General features: G+C 40.1%; 2 protein-coding genes and 1 pseudogene across 3 annotated transcripts; all 3 read left to right on the plus strand.

Moving 5' to 3' along the window:
- The first annotated feature begins 1711 nt into the window (after positions 1-1711).
- LOC311607206 (olfactory receptor 14A16-like) lies at positions 1712-2886 on the plus strand. The gene has a single exon (XM_084798883.1). It carries the CDS (start codon positions 1736-1738, stop codon positions 2681-2683), a length of 948 nt encoding a protein of 315 aa, XP_084655009.1. The 5' UTR covers positions 1712-1735; the 3' UTR covers positions 2684-2886.
- A 3191-nt stretch (positions 2887-6077) lies between these two features.
- On the plus strand, positions 6078-7004 carry LOC311595384 (olfactory receptor 9S13-like; the record flags this gene model as incomplete). Its single annotated transcript, XM_084778029.1, has 1 exon — positions 6078-7004. One exon carries the CDS (start codon positions 6078-6080, stop codon positions 7002-7004), a length of 927 nt encoding a protein of 308 aa, XP_084634155.1.
- Positions 7005-11989: 4985 nt separating this feature from the next.
- LOC311607149 lies at positions 11990-18307 on the plus strand (annotated as a pseudogene). Its single transcript has 2 exons — positions 11990-12105; positions 17655-18307. The product of its transcript is annotated as an uncharacterized misc_RNA (transcript).

Consider the following 18307-nt stretch of genomic DNA (forward strand, 5'->3'; position numbering starts at 1 on the left):
TCAGGAGATGAAATAACACATCTAAGAATCTTTATATTTGCCCATGTGTACTGTACCTGTTGCCTTCATTTGTATGTATATCCCATAATATTCCATTTTTAGTCTTCAAGTGTGTTTGAAGAATGTGATGTTTCTAATATTAGAGAAAAATGTGTGTATTAGCCTCTTTTCTAATTGATATGATAAAATGTGTTTGAAGAATGTGATGTTTCTAATATTAGAGAAAAATGTGTGTATTAGCCTCTTTTCTAATTGATATGAGAAAATTCCCTGGCAAAGTCAATTTAAAGGTGAGCTTGTTTATATTGGTTCATAGTGTAAAGTTAAAGTCATAAAAAAAAAAGGGAGCGACAGTAGCAGGAGCATCTGCAGACAGCAGGGAGAAGGTGATGGGTTCTGATGTTCAGCTAGCTTCCTTTTTATACAGTCAGGAACCTATGCTCACCAAATGGTGCTGTCCACATTTAAGCTGGGTCTTCCGTTTCAACTGACCAAATGTAGAAAACTCCTCACAGGTATGCTATAGAGGCTCATGGGTAATTCTAAATCCTGTTGACAATCAATTTTAACTGTCATAGTGCCTCATAAATATCCTCAACTTTTGTTATCTGAATAAATGTTAAGATAACGTTGATTTAAGGGAATACTTGATGTACATAGACTCTAAGTTAAGAATTTTCCTTATTGAGAGACCACATGCATCATCCCATTGCTCCTGCTGCCATTACTTCCCATAATAATTAACAGGTGCTTACAATTAATGACCTCAATTTTTCTGGCTGATTTATTTATTTATATAACCTATATGGATACTATTAAATTTGTATGGATACCTTCCCATTTCTAATTATAAAGTTTTTGGATTTCCTTAATCTGTAGATTTTTTCCAAATTAAAAAATAATATAAGCATTATTTGTTGAAAAACTGTGTTAGCCTTGTTCTATGTAGTTTACTTTATATATGTATAATAATATAAATGTATATGTAAGAAATAAAAAGTATTAATTAAAAAAGGCAAAAAAAGAGAAAAGTTTGTGTTATCGTATCTAACATGCTGAGATAATTGTATGTATTTCTTTTGGTTCAGAAAAGTAATGAGCTGATGATACATGTCTAGATACATGTCATTTTCTTTGGATGTGTTCACACATCACCCTCTCATGTACCCCACAACCTACCCCAGTTCTTGTCCCACATTTATCAGGCAAAGGAAACCTTTTTCTCTGCTCACTTATGTTTTCTTGCTTGTCTGTACTCTAGCTCAGTGGAGACAAACAAGGAGAGAAGCAGCTGGGTTTTTCCACATGCCCTTTCATCTAATAAAACATTTCACTGGGAAGCAAAGCAGATTTGTAAGTCTAATTGAGGATCGAACATTTTTATGTTAAAAATCTTGCTACCTAAAATTTTATTAAAGTCAGTGTACTCCTTTGCTTATAGACAGATTTGATTATTTATTTCTGTCTACTATATAAAGTTAATGATGTCATTTTATAACGCAAGACAAACTATTCTTAATACCGTTTTACAAAACTTACTGTGCTTAATTGATGACTTTCCAATTTGCAAGACACCATTCATCCTATAATATTATATTGTAAAGCTTCGATGAGAAATGAATAAAACTATTCAGCAGTTACTTACATTTTAAAAACTCATAAAATTAGAAGACGGAGACATAAGTAAATGAAACAATAATACTTTCCTTTGTGTTTCCCCTAGACAAGAGCCGTAATGGCTGAGGCACTAACCAACACAACGCCTTACGCGGAATTTCTGCTCATGGGATACCCAGATGACCAGGTGCTGCAGAAAGCGTGTGCCGCGCTTTTCCTCTCGACATACCTGGGAGCACTAATGGGAAACTCTCTTATTATCACCCTCACCACTATAGACCAGCATCTCCAGTCTCCTATGTATTTCTTTCTGAAGAATTTGTCCCTGATTGATATATGTTATATTTCTGTCACTGTTCCCAAATCCATCGTGAACTTCGTGACTAACAACCATTCCATCTCCTTCCCAGGGTATGTTTTACAATTTTTCTGCGTTATATTTTTGGCGGGCGCCGAATTTGCCCTGCTTCTAGTGATGTCTTACGACCGCTACGCCGCCATCTGCTCCCCTCTGCGCTATGAGGCCGTCATGAACAGAGGCGCCTGTGTTCAGATGGTGGTGGCAGCGTGGCTCGCTGGGTGTATCTACGGGTCCCTTCACGCCTCAGGCACAGTCTCTGTCCGTTTCTGCAGTCGAAATGTAGTGCGTCAGTTCTTCTGTGACATTCCATCGCTCCTCAGGCTTGCTTGCCCTGGAGACCAAATTCTAGAATACGTGTTCATCATTACTAGCTGTTGTTCTGTCTTCATTTGTTTTGTCTTGATGGTTGTTTCCTATATTCACATTTTCACTATAATTCTAAGAATTCCTTCTATTCAAGGAAGGTTTAAATTTTTTTCTACCTGCGTACTCCATCTTACTGTGGTGACATTATTCTTGTCTTCTGGGTTTGTTGCGTATTTAGGTACAACAACAAAGTCTCTGTCATCACCGAATCTCTTTATTTCTGTCTTCTACTCCCTGTTACCTCCCAGTCTGAACCCTGTGATTTATACTTTGAGAAATTCAGATGTAAAAGTGGCCTTATGCAACATTTTAGGTGGAAAAACGACAACAAGCTTCTAAACCTTGAAGATATAATCTACTATGATATAAACTATATAAAATTATCTGTTAATTCAAATCTGTAATAAGATTGTTTGGTATGTGTTTCATTATGCTGCTTTTGCAAAAAAAATTTACGTTTTTTAAAAATTTATTTATTTATGTATATAGTGTTTTGCCTACATGTACACTTGCACGCCAGAAGAGGGCACCAGATCTCTTTATAGATGGTTATGAGCCCCCATGTGGTTGCTGGGAATTGAACTTAAGATCTTTGGAAGGGCAGACTCTTAACCTCTGAGCCATCTCTCCAGCCCAAAAGATTCACTTTATAATGTTATGTGGAACTGAACATTAGAGGATTTTTAAATTATAAATTCAGTGGAAATCTTCCAAATATTATGACTATATCAATAGATTACAGGGTTAAAGTCATATTTTTTTTATTTCATGCCCAAATATTTGCCAATACCAGTCTTATTCAGTTTGGGTTTTTGTTTGTTTGTTTGTTTTGGCAAATATGGATATTTCATGATATTTTCTTAGAATCATTCTCCCAATTTTATCATTACAACAGTTAAAACAAAAGTATTCATAGCAACATCGGCTATCAGTGAGACATTTCGTCATTTAAGGCAACGGTTCTTTCTACAAAGTGAGTCCAGGACAGCCACAGCTACACAGAGAAACCCTGTCTTGAGAAAACAAAAACAAAACAAAAATTCCACCTTTGATCCTTATAAGTGTGGATTACTCCTATTTTTAAAAAAATAGGAATTGTGATATGTATTCGATTTTGTTTTGCCTTCAAACTCTTATTGTAGGACTTCCTGTTGCCACTCCCCTGGCTGCCTGACTGAGCAAACACTTCTTGTTAAAGATAACCTTGGGGAACAAATCTCTGATGACCAATACCGGGGAAACTATATATTCTTTATTCCTGGCACTTGCAAAGTGTCATGGAAATTTTGTGTGTACATAATCTGCTGTAAAGTTGAAGAGGAACTCAAGACTCAGCTAGAAGGGAAAGGAGTGTGCCACATGTTTTGGTGAGGCCCATCTTACAGAAAACATAATGCTCCTCAAAGACTCAGTTATATTAAGTATATTTCAATTATAGTTAAATAAGTGGGTCTTCTAAATGAATCGTAATTTGCTGAGAATTACAATTACAATTACAATTGATTCTGGAACATAACAGACTTGAATCCAAATGCACTGGAGAAACTATATTCTAAGCTATTAATAGCATTGAAACTGAGATAGTGCTTGCTGTATGCCAGGACTCTCCAAAATACTTTCACCTATAAAGTGCTTTACTCTCAATACCCAGTCTGACAGGTCAAGTTACCACAAAAGCAGTGCTATTAAGGCTGTGGTTTCTGATGCCAGAGCTTTATGTTAACCTATACACTGAACTATCTCTCTGTGACATATCACTACAACTTTGGGTGTTAGAGATTCTTAGCAATATATAAGAAAATGAAAAATGGTAGGCACAAATTTTCAAAACCACAGCTGTCTCCATGCATACAAATGCCTGTCTCATACAGACACAGCTTTATCACTCACTGCTTTAGAAGTGGAAGTCTCACTCCACAACTTAATCCCAATCTTCTGAAGTTCAAGTGAGGATGCTTAAATTATGGTTTTTATATGGTATTTGTGCAATGTTCATGAATACGTGTGTATCAGAGATGAAAAGGGGGTTTAGCAATCACATTTAAGAAAGACAGCACATCAATTATAATGAAAAGATCTAATTTTTATGAGTAACTTATGTGTTGTTTGATGTATTTTGTCTTATATTTTAATGAAAATTCATCAGCTTGTTTAGAATGTATCCAATAAATACACTCATGGAATGAATAGTGCCTCTCGTTTATACACACACACACACACACACACACACACACATACACACACACACACACACACGTATACATACATTGATATATATACATATATATTCTATTTTATGGATCCATTGAATATGTCCTGTTTCCTTACATACGGAAATTTTCAGATACAATTGTGAGGAATTCAGAAATGAGATTCCTGTGACACATTTAAAGGACCTAATGTTGGGCTGGAGAGATGGCTCAGAGGTTAAGAGCACTGGCTGCTCTTCCAAAGGTCCTGAGTTCAATTCCCAGCAACCACATGGTGGCTCACAACCACCTGTAATGAGATCTGGTGCCCAGAAACACAGGCAGGCAGAACACTGTATACATAAGAAATAAATACATCTAAAAAAAAAATAAAGAACCTAATGTTATCACATGGGCCCTTGTAAGAGGTGATAGTAGGATGTACAGATATAAAATATGCAAGCCTAAAAGCAGAGAGGTTAGAAAGAGAACGTGCTAAGCAGCTAGATTGGGAAGCAGATGTCACAGAGCAGGCACTATCAGATGTCTTTAGAAGCTGAGGTTTCTCCTTTAGAGTCTTAAAGGGGAAAGGGCAGTGTGCACACTGTGTAGTCTCGGCCTCCTGAAAATCTGAGCTTTTGTCTGAAGCTTTTACATTTAAGATATGTGTGGCATAAGTAAGATATGAGATATTGAGACACATGACTCCAAGTGAAATGATTTTGCACAGTACTTACCACTCGCCAGCATCTCCATAGTGTCCAACACACCAATTCTTTTTTTTTTTTTTTTTTTTTTTTTTTTTGAGACAGAGTTTCTCTGTGTAGCCTTGACTGTCCTGGACTTGCTTTGTAGACCAGGCTGGCCTTGAACTCACAGTGATCTGCCTGCCTCTGCCTTCTCCCAAGTGCTGGGATTAAAGGCGTGTGCCACCACCGCCCGGCCAACATACAAATTCTTTTTTTTTTTTCAACACACCAATTCTTTTTTTTTTTTTAATTTAATTTAATTTTATTTTATTTTTTACCAATTCTTATAAGGTACAAGTGAACCAATACTATATTTCTGTCTTTGTGCTTTTTTATGTTTCTGTGGATTCAATTTAGAGCCTTGAGACAACTAGGTAAACACTTTACCACCGAGCTGAACCTGTAGCCCTTATCTTTGCAGTTTGATTTTGAGATTTCTCCATGTTTTTATAAATTGAGAATAAAGTAAATACACGATGTTACATACCTCGTAGTTTCAGTTCCTGTGTGTTGCTGATGAGATACAGTGAGTATAATATTGATGTGTCCCCAGGTGTTGGTTCTTTGTTTTCCAATGATTATTTATTTCTAATTCCTTTCTCTTGCAGCGGCACCTTTCTCTTTTCTTGTTTCTGGCACATGGAACGCAGTAGATCAAGATTATAAGCAGAATGATGCTGATGCCATACAAAAGTCTATAATTTAATTTAATCCTGTAAGGTATATTGTGCTTGCAAATTTTCTCTTACATACGTTTCCTATTTCTTTTCCATCCAACGTGGCTCTGGTTGTAAAATGGCAAATTTTACACATGTCTCAGAGTTTATTCTACTTGGTTTCAGAGGGGGTCCTGGGATTCAAGTGTTGCTGTTTCTGGCTTTTTTGGTTTTGTATGTTGTAGCAGTGGTGGGGAATTTTGGCATGATCGTGATTATCAGGATGGACACACATCTCCACACCCCTATGTATGCCTTCCTCCAGAGCCTCTCCTTCTTGGACATCTGCTATTCTTCCACAATTGCCCCCAGAGCTCTGATAAACTGCTTGAAACAGGACCACACAATATCCTTCAGTGGGTGTGCTACACAGTTCTTCTTTTTGTCTCTGTTTGGCACCACAGAAGCTTTCCTTCTGGCTGCCATGGCCTACGACCGCTTCGTCGCCATCTGCAACCCTCTTCTGTACTCTGTGAGTATGTCTCACCGGGTCTGTGCAGTGTTAGTGTCAGGGTCCTACTCGTGGGGTGCATTGAATGCTGTCACTCAGACCACCATGACCTTCACATTGTCTTTTTGTGGGTCCAGTGAGATCAACGACTTCTTCTGCGACGTCCCACCGCTCTTATCCCTTGCGTGTTCAAACACCTTTATAAACCAGCTGGTTCTTCTGGGTTTGTGTGGCTCCATTATTGTCAGCACCTTCTTGACTGTTTTTGTTTCATACATCTACATCATCTCAACAATACTGAAGATCCGCACGGTACAAGGACGCCGGAAAGCCTTCTCCACATGTGCCTCCCACCTGATGGCCGTGTGCTTGTTTTTTGGTACCGTTTTCTTCATGTATGCACAGCCCAGCGCTGTGTCCTCCATGGAGCAGAGCAAAGTGGTGTCTATTTTCTACACTGTCGTCATCCCGATGCTGAACCCTCTCATATACAGCCTGAGGAACAAAGACGTCAAGCAAGCCCTGAGGAGAAGCAAGCAGAAGTTTTCCTCCTGACTCTGTGGACGGGGGACTCACAAACTAAACTGGTCTTCACTCCCCTGGTTTATGCTATAGCAATACTTCCTTTTTGAAGTCTTTGATCTGGAAGATAAGAATGTATTTCATTTTATTTTATTTTTGCACATCTAACAATAAATGAAATCAAGGCTGATGATAAATAAAATGTAAACTGGAATAATAGATCATTGAATCAGCACATGTTTGTTTTGCCTCATATACAGGAACCTGCTCAAATTTGTCATTAAAATGATTATACCAGGTGTGGTAGTGCACACCTTTAATTCCAGCAGTTGGATAGGCAGATCTTTATGAGTTCGAGGCCAGTCTGGTCTATAAAGCAAGTCTAGGACAGTATAGGCTACATGGAGAAACCCCATCTCAAAAAAATTAACACATTTAAGCCAGGGCAGAGGCAGGCAGATTGCTATGAGTTCAAGGCCATCTTGGTCTATAAAGTGAGTCCAGGACAGCCAAGGCTACACAGAGAAACCCTGTCTTGGAAAAAAAGCAAACAATAACAACAACAAAACAAAACAAAGATTATACAAATCAGAAAATATTTATCTTGAATACAACCCATAAAATCATAAAACAGATCCTTCCCAAAGGTGAAGAAACCCAAAATGCTTCAATATAAATTATTTAATCATGTATAAATTAGTTATTGGTGTTTTAGTAAGAAAATTAATAAATTAGACAAATTTCATTGATAAATTATTTTAAGCAGCCTTTATGGAGGATAATCAACATGCTATCAATCCATTCAGTTGAAGTGTTAACATATGTTGTGTTTTAACACATGTGTGTCCTTGTGTAGTCATCCCATAGTCATGAGAGCAAGCGGGCACTCTGCCTTTCTAACCCTTCACCACTTTCCCTATAAAACAATGCCTACCCTGGATAACCTTGGATCTGCCTTTAGCCTGTGGACTGGCTTCCTTTTCCTTAGGTGTCACATATGGGGCATAGAGGGTTCTGGCTCTCCTAATAACTATTTTGATATATATCTAATGCTGGTATAATTTTCTTATGGACCATGTACAGTTTACCGTTGTCCACTCATTCAGATGTTGATTTCTCTACTCCACTATCTGGTTTCAATCCAGGCACTGCATTGTGATGTTTATTCTAAGTACCCCCAGTTTCAAGTTTGTGTAAACATGTCACCATTTGCTGTCTTTATTACCAATAAAAAAAATAACTAGCCAGTGTTGACCAAGACAGAGGATAGGGTGGGACATCTTGGTCCGGTGGTGGGGAGGAGAAAGAGGAGGAAGGACAGGAGGGATGCACATGGAGAGGACCAGGAAACAGCAGGAGGAATGAGCCTGACCTAGGATATGAGTAAAAAGCAAGTATAATGTGGGAAGTCTGAATGGGAGGAAGCTATACTAGCTTGGAGGCTTAGGATGGAATAATTACGGCACAGTATTGTGCTATAGGCTAATTAAACACATCCTGGTCTCTCTGTGTGGTTGTTCGGGTATCTACTTGGTTACAGAGTAAACACTGATTTTACTAAAATCATTATCAATATTAAATAGTAATAATCACTCAACAATAAAACTTGTATCATCATCAATAGTTTGGTATAATGCATTCTTGGATAACATTTTATCTTATGAGTGTACTACAGTTTGTTCATTCATGTGTTGATAAATATTTGAGCTGTTTTTACTTGACAGTTATTACAAATACAGCTATAATGGATATGTGTGCATGTGCCCCATAACCCCCGCCCACCAGTTATGTAATCTAGCAACAGGTTCAGAGCAGGCCTGGGCCTCCTCCATTCTTCAGAGGTGGGCTCAGCGGTCACAGGAAATGCTGCAAGGAGTGGGCAGCTAACCAGAGCCGGCCATGACCTGGCCAGAGAAAGATTAGTTTAAAAATGGTTTTTACTGCTGGTATAATTGGGTAAAAAAGATATACTGCTGCTCTGGAAATCTTCTGCCTCATGATTAAACTCATGACCTGGCCATGAGTTGCCCATGTGTTTACTCAGTTTGCCCGGGCTTTCTAGTTTAAATGGTTACTTAACCACCTTTTGGAATTTAAATGCTTGTAAAAAGGGCCTACAAGCTCTATTGGGAGTCACCATCATATCTGAATGGTCACCCCAACATGTTGGATCCTGCAGGATAAATGCTCTTTGTTGTTTGCATAATACTATTTGAGTCTGGAGTCTTTTCTTCAGCATGTTCGGACCCTAACAGAGTTGGTGCATATTTCTATGTTTTGGAAATTGCTGCAATTTTCCATTCTTTAACAGTTCACATTTCAGTGCATGTTTTAGATCCTCTGTGTTTTCAGTTGGTATTCTCTCCTTTTTTTTTTAATGTCAACTTTTAGAAAATTTGTAATGGTGTCTCATTTTGATTTAAGTTGCATTTGCTAAATTACAAATCATGCTCAAAACATTTTCATATGCTTACTTTCTACCTGCATGTTTTTGTTTTATTATGTGTCTATTTAAATCTTATCCACACTGGGAAGTTATTTTTTTATTATTGAGATTTGAAATAAACTATAAGAATTAAAATATTTTCTCAGCGTGTACCTCATTATCTCATTATTTTCACAGCGCTCTCTTAAGAGGAGACGTTTAATTAAATGTAATACACTAATTTGTTCTTGTCCTGAGGTTCTTGCATTGTCTTATACGAAAGATCGTTGATGCTGACATGGTGGTACGTTCCTACAACCTGAGCATTCAGAAGACTGAGGGAGGAGGGTTTGGAATTTAAGAGCAGGCTGGTCATCATATAATCAGATAGTTTCTTCAAAACATGTGATTTAATTTTAAAAATATCTTTGCTCAATTTAAAATCACAAAAACCTTCTGGTATTTTTTCTAGATTTATTGTTTCAGGATGATAATTTGTTCCAAGAAAATTTTTACTTAATTTTAGGTTTTAAGTTTTAAATTAAAATTAATTTTTACAATGTGTTGGAGCTTGTCCTCTCAGGCTTCTATCAGCGTGTTGAACAGTTGGGCTAGCTACAAAACGTTTCAAACAGAGGCCTTTTAAATTCTCTGGCGACCTTTTGTGTCCCATTTTTGGAATAACATGATGAATGTCTTGGTGACACTTTATCTCCTCACATTTCCCAATGGTCAAGAAGTGCTAAGTTCCCTTGTCAGCTTTTCCTGTTTGGGCTCCCGGGTAAGGTTTGCCTGGTTGCTGCTGTTTATGACTCTTTCTTCTAAAAGTCCCAAACCACCAAGGCAGTATTTTATAGCCCAGATTTCCTACGTTGGTGTATTTTATATATGAGAATGAGGTAGTGATAGATACAAGGTCTCAGATAGTGTGTTATACTGAGCTTATTAAATGAACATGGGGGAGAAAGGGAAGGAGGGAGGGGAACCCCAGACAGAGACAGAGATAGACACAGAGACAGGAAGAGTACAAAGAAGAGAGAGTAGAGAAAGAGGGAGTACAGGAGGCCAAGGGATGGTTTGTCCTTTCATATGGTCCTGGGCAGAGCCACGCCCCCATGGCAATGACATCATAGGGAGGCGGACTGAAGACTGAACACTGTGTGCATGAAGTTGCCTCCTTGGCTCAATTTTCCCTGGATTGTTTTCTTCTCTTAGAACTCCTCTTGGGCTGGGCTGTAGTGGTGGCACACCTTTAATCCCAGCACCCCGAGAGGGAGAGGCAGGCAGATGGCTGTGAGTTCAAGGCCAGCCTGGTCTGCAGAGTGAGTTCCAGGACAGTCAAGGCTATACAGAGAAACCCTGTCTCGAAAAACAACAGCAATCCTTTATCTTAATTGAGAGTATTGGGGAGAGATAAAGGTCCAGTAGAGTGTACCCCTGAAAGATGAGGCAGGACACATCTCCCGCTTTCCAGAGACCAATGGGTTGACTTCCCCAGTACAGAAATCCTGAGTGAGCCGCTAAATTTTAGAGTTGCAAAAGTCAAATAGTTTATTCTATGGCTCTGCGCAGGAAGAAACAACTGGCTTGCTGATACACAAGACAGCAGTTTATTCCAAATCCATTTCACTGTGGCCCGGATCTGAATTCTTGCAGTAAGTACCCTGGCTCACACTTCTCTAACATAGTCTCCAGCCCACACTTCACATCCTCCCGGGGCTCCAATCACTGTGCTTTAATGACACCTGGCCAAGGCTCAAGTGCTTGGAGGAGTAAAGGATCACGGGAAGAAAGAGGAGGGGGAGACTGGATGGCAGGCGGGGATGAGGAAGCCGAGCTGCCCATGGGATAGGAAGAACTCTGAGGCTGGCGTGGAGAGAAGCGGACTGGATGGAACGCATTGGGAAGTAGCTCAGACAGGAATGATTAAAACGCAAGGCCTGGGGTGGAGTTAGCTTAAGGGGAAATATCTCTCCAGCCCCAGGTGAAGTAAGGCTTATTTAAAATACAACAGGTGCCTGTGCCTTACTGATGTGATAGCGGGTTAGCGGGTTAGATAACACTGCTCTAATAATAGGCATCCCCCTTAAGCTACCTCCTTAATATAGTCATATATAATTTTTTAAAACTACAGCACAGGTGGTAGCTAGGGAAGACAGGGGCTTAATACCTCCTTCCTAGGGAGGCATGATGGCGCACGCCTTTAATCCCAGCACTTGGAAGGCAGAGGCAGGCAGATCTCTGTGAATTTGAGGCCAGCCTGGCCTACAGAGCACGTCTAGGACAGCCAGGGCTACACAGAGAGACCTGGCCTCAAAAAACAAAAACAAACAAACAAACAAAAAACCTCTTACTTTCTGTGATTCATTAATGATCTCTAAATGCCGCCATAGTGAAAGTAATGATTTATGTCTTATAGATTGCATCACCTCATTACCAGTCTGGGCTACCTGTTAGTACCCTAGAAGGAGGTTTAATAACATAGACACTACAAAATTTATGTTGCATGAGTTCATAAGGGGCTGGGCTTTTTCTGTATATCTTACTTCCCTGAGAAGGCCTGTTAAACCTATGAACATGAGTGCTAGACGTCATGAGAGGGTACTGGGTCAGCAGAGGCAGGAGCGATCTGGGTGACAGGCTGTTTTATTCCAAGTGCGGCAACAAGGGAAGGCTGGGGAGTTTATATGAGAGTGCCTGGGTTGTGAGGTGGGTGGTTATGGGACCAAGACGAGTGAAGAGACCATGAGAAATTCCTGAGTGGGGTTTTGCTGGTCATCGATGGCACTAAAAGAAGGAAAAATGGGTTTTTACTTTTTATAATTTCCCCTCTTTCCTTGGGATTACAATATAATTATATAATTTCTTTCTTCCCCTTCCTCCCTCCAAACCTTCCTATATACCCCTCCTTTCTCTTTCAAATCCATCTCTCTCTCTCTCTCTCTCTCTCTCTCTCTCTCTCTCTCTCTCACACACACACACACACACACACACACACACACACACAATATGTATTCTAAATAATTGGTTTAGTCTGTATAATGTATGTTTTCAGGGATGAACATCAGTCATTAGATAATAGGTTAGTGTGCTTTTCCTCGGGAAAGACCATTTCTCCCACCCTCCACATTCCTTGGTTGTCTGTACTTCTTTGTGTAGCGTGAGGCCTTGTGGGACTTCCTCTGTTTACTTCTGCATGTCTACTTTTTGTTGTTGTTGTTGTTGTTGTTTGTTTTTCAAGACAGGGTTTCTCTGTGTAGCCTTGGCTGTCCTGGACCTGTTTTGTAGACCAGGCTGGCCTGGAACTCACAGCAATCCACCTGCCTCTGCCTCCTGAGTGCTGGGATTATAGGCGTGTGCCACCACGCCCAGCTGCATGTCTACTGTTTTTGTCCATGTTCAGCTTATCATTTGGCAGCCATGTTGAGGCTTTGTGGGTGTTTGTCTTTTGACATTGCCAAGAAACACAGCAAACTCTCTGATCCCCGGGCTTTCGCAGTGTTTTTACCCTCTCTTCCGGAACGTGCAGGAGTTGTTTCGTAGCTATATGCATTGTGACTGGGCTCCACAACTCTGTTTTAGTGGCTTGGGTTTGCTGTAATGGTCTCTGTATGCTTCAAGGCTAAGACTTCTTGACAACGCAGGAAGACGGCATTTGTCTGTGGATATAAGGACAAATATTCGGTGTGTAGTTAGATATCATGCTAGTTTTGTAAAGTAGTGACTGTAGGTTCTCATCCAAGATCTGTGGTTTCAGTAGCATGAATTCTTCTTATTGAGTATGTATTACGTCCCATTTGAGATCTGTTGGTTACCACCACGTCACGCACTATTGTACCCTTAAGGTTATCATACGCCGGTCACTGTTGTGTTTCCCAGGAGCCAAAACTGAGTAGCACTGTTTGCTTCTTCTTTCCTTTGGAAGCCTGCATGGTGCCTTCTGGTAACATGAAAGCTGTCCTCATAGAGGAGACACTTAGCTCAGCTTCACTTAAGGGTCTTTTAGCACCATGTCTGAAGTACATAATGTCTTCAGCAACAGAGATTTACCCTCCATCTCTGGGGAGCAATTAAGGGCAATAGTAATAGAGTCAATGTTTTGGGAGTATCTTGGACAACTTTGAAGGGAGACTTTGAGGAAAATCAGACCTGTATGTATTATAGTCTTTTATGGTCAGTAGTTAATAGTATGATTCATTATGACTTTTTCAGATCTACTTACTATTCTTTTTCCCTCCTCCCTTCTTCTGTATGTATCTGTCTCCCTCAGTAGAGGCTCCCTTTCTCCATTTTCTTCATTAAGTCATTTGTACCATGCTGTTCCCCTCTCTGTTGCTCCTCCACTTCCTAACTTAGCAGTTCCTTGTTTGTGCAGTCACTACAGAGTATGTACTCACATCTGAAGATTTGGAGCTAGGAGCCTCTGACAAAAGAGAGAACGTGTGTCATTTGTCATTCTGGCTCTTGGTTACCTTGCTCAGGATAGTCTTTCCTAGTTTCATCCAAAGTGCATGATTTCATTTTGTTGTTGTTGTTGTTGGTTTTCTTCTTCTTTTTCTTCTTCTTTTTTCTTAGGGGGATTTGTTTTTTGTTTGTTTGTTTGTTGTTTTGCTTTTTCAAGACAGGGTTTCTCTGTGTAACAGCTCTAGCTGTCCTGGAACTCGCTCTGTAGACCAGGCTAGCCTCGCACTCACAGATATCTGCCTGCCTCTGCCTCCCAAGTGCTGGGATTAAAGGTGTGTGCCACCCCCACCTGGCTAATTTCATTTTTTTACAGCTAAGTATTATTCCATATTTTATATGCTCCACTTTTTCATCACTTGAAGGACATTTAGGTGTTGAGGGGAAGACTTTGAATGATTGCTGATGATGTTCTGAAGAAGTTGAATTGGAAGTTGTTTTCCTTATTTTTTCCTCAGAATTTTTACATGCAGTTTACAGAAAAGGAGACAGACAGAGATTCTGGCTTTGGAGCGACCAGGCAGGGATGCTAAGTGACATGCTCTTGGTAGTGGGTAGGAAGGGTTATAGAGATAAAGTTGCTTTTGGAAGTTGTGATCAATTCTTTAGGAGAGAAAAAATAGATTCTGGAGATAGGTTAGCAGCTTGAGGCCTCAGGCTTTGTGGCTGTCAGTAGGGAGAGGTGTCCTTAGAGACTTTTGGCCAGGGAGACAGAGAAAGAGAGAAAGAGATTAGGAGACGGAAGGTGCTATTTGAACAGTCTACCTTGAGGAAGGGGGAAATCAAGATGCCGTGGACATGTCCAAGGGCTGTCTATTTTCAGTAGCAAGAAGACCTACCAGGACCTAAGGTATGCATGGTGGTCCCTTTTAGAATATCTAGATATAGCCACAGAAACAGGGACAGATTAGGCCAACCAAATTGCTGCTCTGAACAGCCCTGTTCTAGGAGACGGCAGGAGGAAGCGGTTAGTTGCTCTGAAAGCGTATGAAATGAATGACCTTAGACGCGTGTGCTTAGACAGGAATTATAATCCCACTGACGGGTGGGGTGAGAGTGGAAACGCTTATAAGTGGTTTTACTAGATAAAAGTTTGGCGAGAGAAAGAGAAGAAAGCAGTAGCAAGTAGTGAAAGAAACTGGATGAGCAGACCAGCTGTGGGCCAAAGGCCCAGTGGAGAGAAAAAGAATAAAGCAGTGGGGGCTGGTGGGTTATTTTTAGCTTATCTTTCAACCTTGCACAAAATGTTAAATATCATGAGAGATAGCACTGGTACTCATTCTAGAAAGAAAGACAAACCCGATTCATAATTACCCTGACTTTTGATGTTTATTTGAATGAGTCTCAAGGCCATGAACTAGCCTTGATGTGACAGGTTGCGCATTAGAAACAATACAGTAAGTGGAGATCTAAACATGAGGGGTGCCTTAAAGGGAATAGAAGACTTCCATTTAAAAATAGTCTCCATGCAAGGAATGGCAGGGGAGGCTCCTGACAAAAATCCCTAGAAAATAAAAAATCTTACTTTTTGAAGTCTTTTATAGATGGCAGCAAGTTTTATGTCACATGATTTCGTTAAGTATAGCATTTTCTTCATACAAGATGAATTAGGTCTGTAGACCTATGGTAGAGCACAACCAACACACAATAATACATTATGTATTTGGAAATTGGGGACTGAGTATTTTAAATGTATTTGCCCCATTTATAAAAATAATACCTGCCTATGCAAGGTAAGAGTGTACTTTTTGTCTTCCTTAATGTTTGGGTGGTCTCGACAGACATTTGAGTGCGTTGTGGACTATGAATGCTGAAAGGGTCATTCTTGATTTATTCATACCATGGAGATATTCTAATGCTTTTCCAATGAACGTGATGCTAGTTGTGGCTTCTTCATCCCAGTCTTTAATATTGAGAGAGGTCCCTTCTATAGTACTCATTTTAAACTGCTGTCCTGAATTGATTGTAGTGATGAGATGCCTTTCCTTCATTTTTTTCTCACCAATTTTGTTTATTATATTGATTGGCTTTCATAGACTGTGCCCTGCTTTTATTAAATGTATACATTTAACCTGGTCATGAGCATGTAATTATAAACTGAGCTATATAAAAATCAAAAGTCTTATATTTAATTTAGAATATTTGCATTAACATTGCTTGGAGGTATTTCTCTGACTGGTTGTGACTTAGATGTAATGGCTGATATCTTCAGCTCTTTTATAAAGACTGAGAAATAAGTTATTTTTTAATTATTTGGGAGAATTCTCTAATGAAGTAGCTGTCCCTTTCATTTTTTTAAAGGAAGACATTTTCAATAAAATTCCTCATGATGAAAAACTAAACTCTCAGTAAATTGTTTCCTATTAATTAAAAATTTAAAGTAACAATAAGATAAACAGAATTATCTAATAGAAACATTAAGGTCTTTTTCTGTTTATGCAACAAGGCTTCTAACTTTACAAAGAATACAATATTCTTTAGCTCTCCCTTTTTCCTTGGAGTATTTAACCTACAATGTATTAAAATCATTAGACTTCTCAGTTCCACAGTGACATTCGCTTGTTAGTCTCTTTGTTTCCCAAGAGATCCTCATTGCATCAGATGTCTGCCTGTAGGTGTTATTCATAACAAACTATGATTAATTTTTGATAGAGTGCCCAGAAGACAGAAGAGCTTCAGGAGAAATTGGTCATCTTATTATTTTAACGAGTCCCATGACTATTCTTTTAAAAAGTTGATTTATAAAAGGTTTTGCAATATTCTGAGACATTTCGTCATTTAAGGCAACTGTTCTTTCTTAATTTTTTTGTATTTTTATGCCACTATCCTATGTTGGGTTAAGGCTTAACATCGGCTATCAGTTAAGATGCTTAACAGTGTTCAATAGCCCAGGTGACCACAAACCAAGGGTGACATCAAAGTAGATTAGCAAGGGTTTCTATTTGTTCACCTAGGTCCCAGTTTCTTTTACATGCTGTGGTGGTTTGAAAAGGAATAGCCCCCATAGAGTCATGTGTGTAAATGCTTGGCCCAGAGGAAGTGGTACCATTTGGAGGTGTGGCCTTTTTGGAGTAAGTGTGACCTTGTTGGAGGAAATGTGTGAGTGCAGGGTGAGCGTTGAGGTCTTACGTGTTCAAGCTCGGCCTAGTGAGACAGTCCCCTTCTGTTGCCTCTGTGTTAAGTTGTAGAACCCTCAGCGTGTTCTCCAGCACTGCGTCTGCCCATGTGTGGCCACACTTCTTGACATGGCGATAACAGACTAAACTTCATGCCAGCCCCAGTTAAATGTTTTCCTTTACAAGAGTTACCATGGTCGTGGCGACTCGTCACAGCAGTAAACCCAAACTAAGGCACAAGCTCAGTACCCAGCCTGAGCTGGAATAATCATTCACTCCAAGGCTTAGGGAGCAGCGCAAAGAGAGGAGTTGTTGTAATATGTATGAGGCAGAAGCAAAGGAGTGTTGCCGAATTCTGTCCTCTGTCCTCTGAGCACATCAGTCATCATCTTTATCAGAACAGCTGTGACTGCTTGCATGAGATCCTCAATATTGAATCTATTTATTACTGAGGTCTCCTCATAGAAAGGGGGAGTGCTGAGCACCCTAGGATCCTCACCTGGGATTTCAACCACTCTTTTTTTTTTTTTTCACTTTCTGGCCAGCTGCAATTCTGCCCCAATTGCATGTGAGCTGGTGGGAGTGGAGCGCATCCTGATCTAATCCGTCCTCTTTCCCACAGTCCCGACAGTGGGGTGACTAGGCCGTAGGCTCTGGAGCCAAGACTTGTCTCTCATTTAGTTCTCGGAAGCAGCTGGCCGACGTGAGTGATGTAGAGGAGAACAAGTTAGCGGGCGGAGAGCCTCTCTCTCAGTCCGGATCTCCAACACGAACTCCTGCTGGCTTACACTGAAAGAGCAGGTCAGAATCTTATAGTCCATCAAGGGTTTCCAAACACTCTGAGTCCCGTTCTCAATCAAGATCAAAATCCAGATTAAGGTCAAGGAGGAGGCGCTGTGCTCGATCCAGGTCCCATTCCCATAGGAGACGATCTCAAGGTAGGAGTCCCTCAGATGTCTAAATCGCAGAAGACATACTGGCAGCAGTGCAAAGCCAAATCCCAACACTGGCCTGGGAGATCTTCGTCACGTGTTTGCTGGATATAGACCATCGAGTGGTGTCAACGTGGTTTATGATCAGCAAACCAGGAGGTCACATGGAGTTGCTTTTGTGCATTTTGAGAGGACAGATGACTCCAAGGAGGTTATGGAAAGAGCAAATGGTGGAATTCCTGTGGAATTTTCTATCACCAAGAGAGCGCACACACCTACACCAGGCATTTGCGTGGGCAGACCAACTCACAGCGGTGGTGGAGGCGGTGGTAGACAGTGAGATTTTTACTATGATAGAGAGGATGTGATCGAGGCTATAACACATATGAAGATTATGATTGA

The sequence above is a fragment of the Acomys minous genome (genome assembly GCF_964271855.1).
Source record: "Acomys minous genome assembly, chromosome: 1".
Taxonomy (NCBI): domain Eukaryota; kingdom Metazoa; phylum Chordata; class Mammalia; order Rodentia; family Muridae; genus Acomys; species Acomys minous.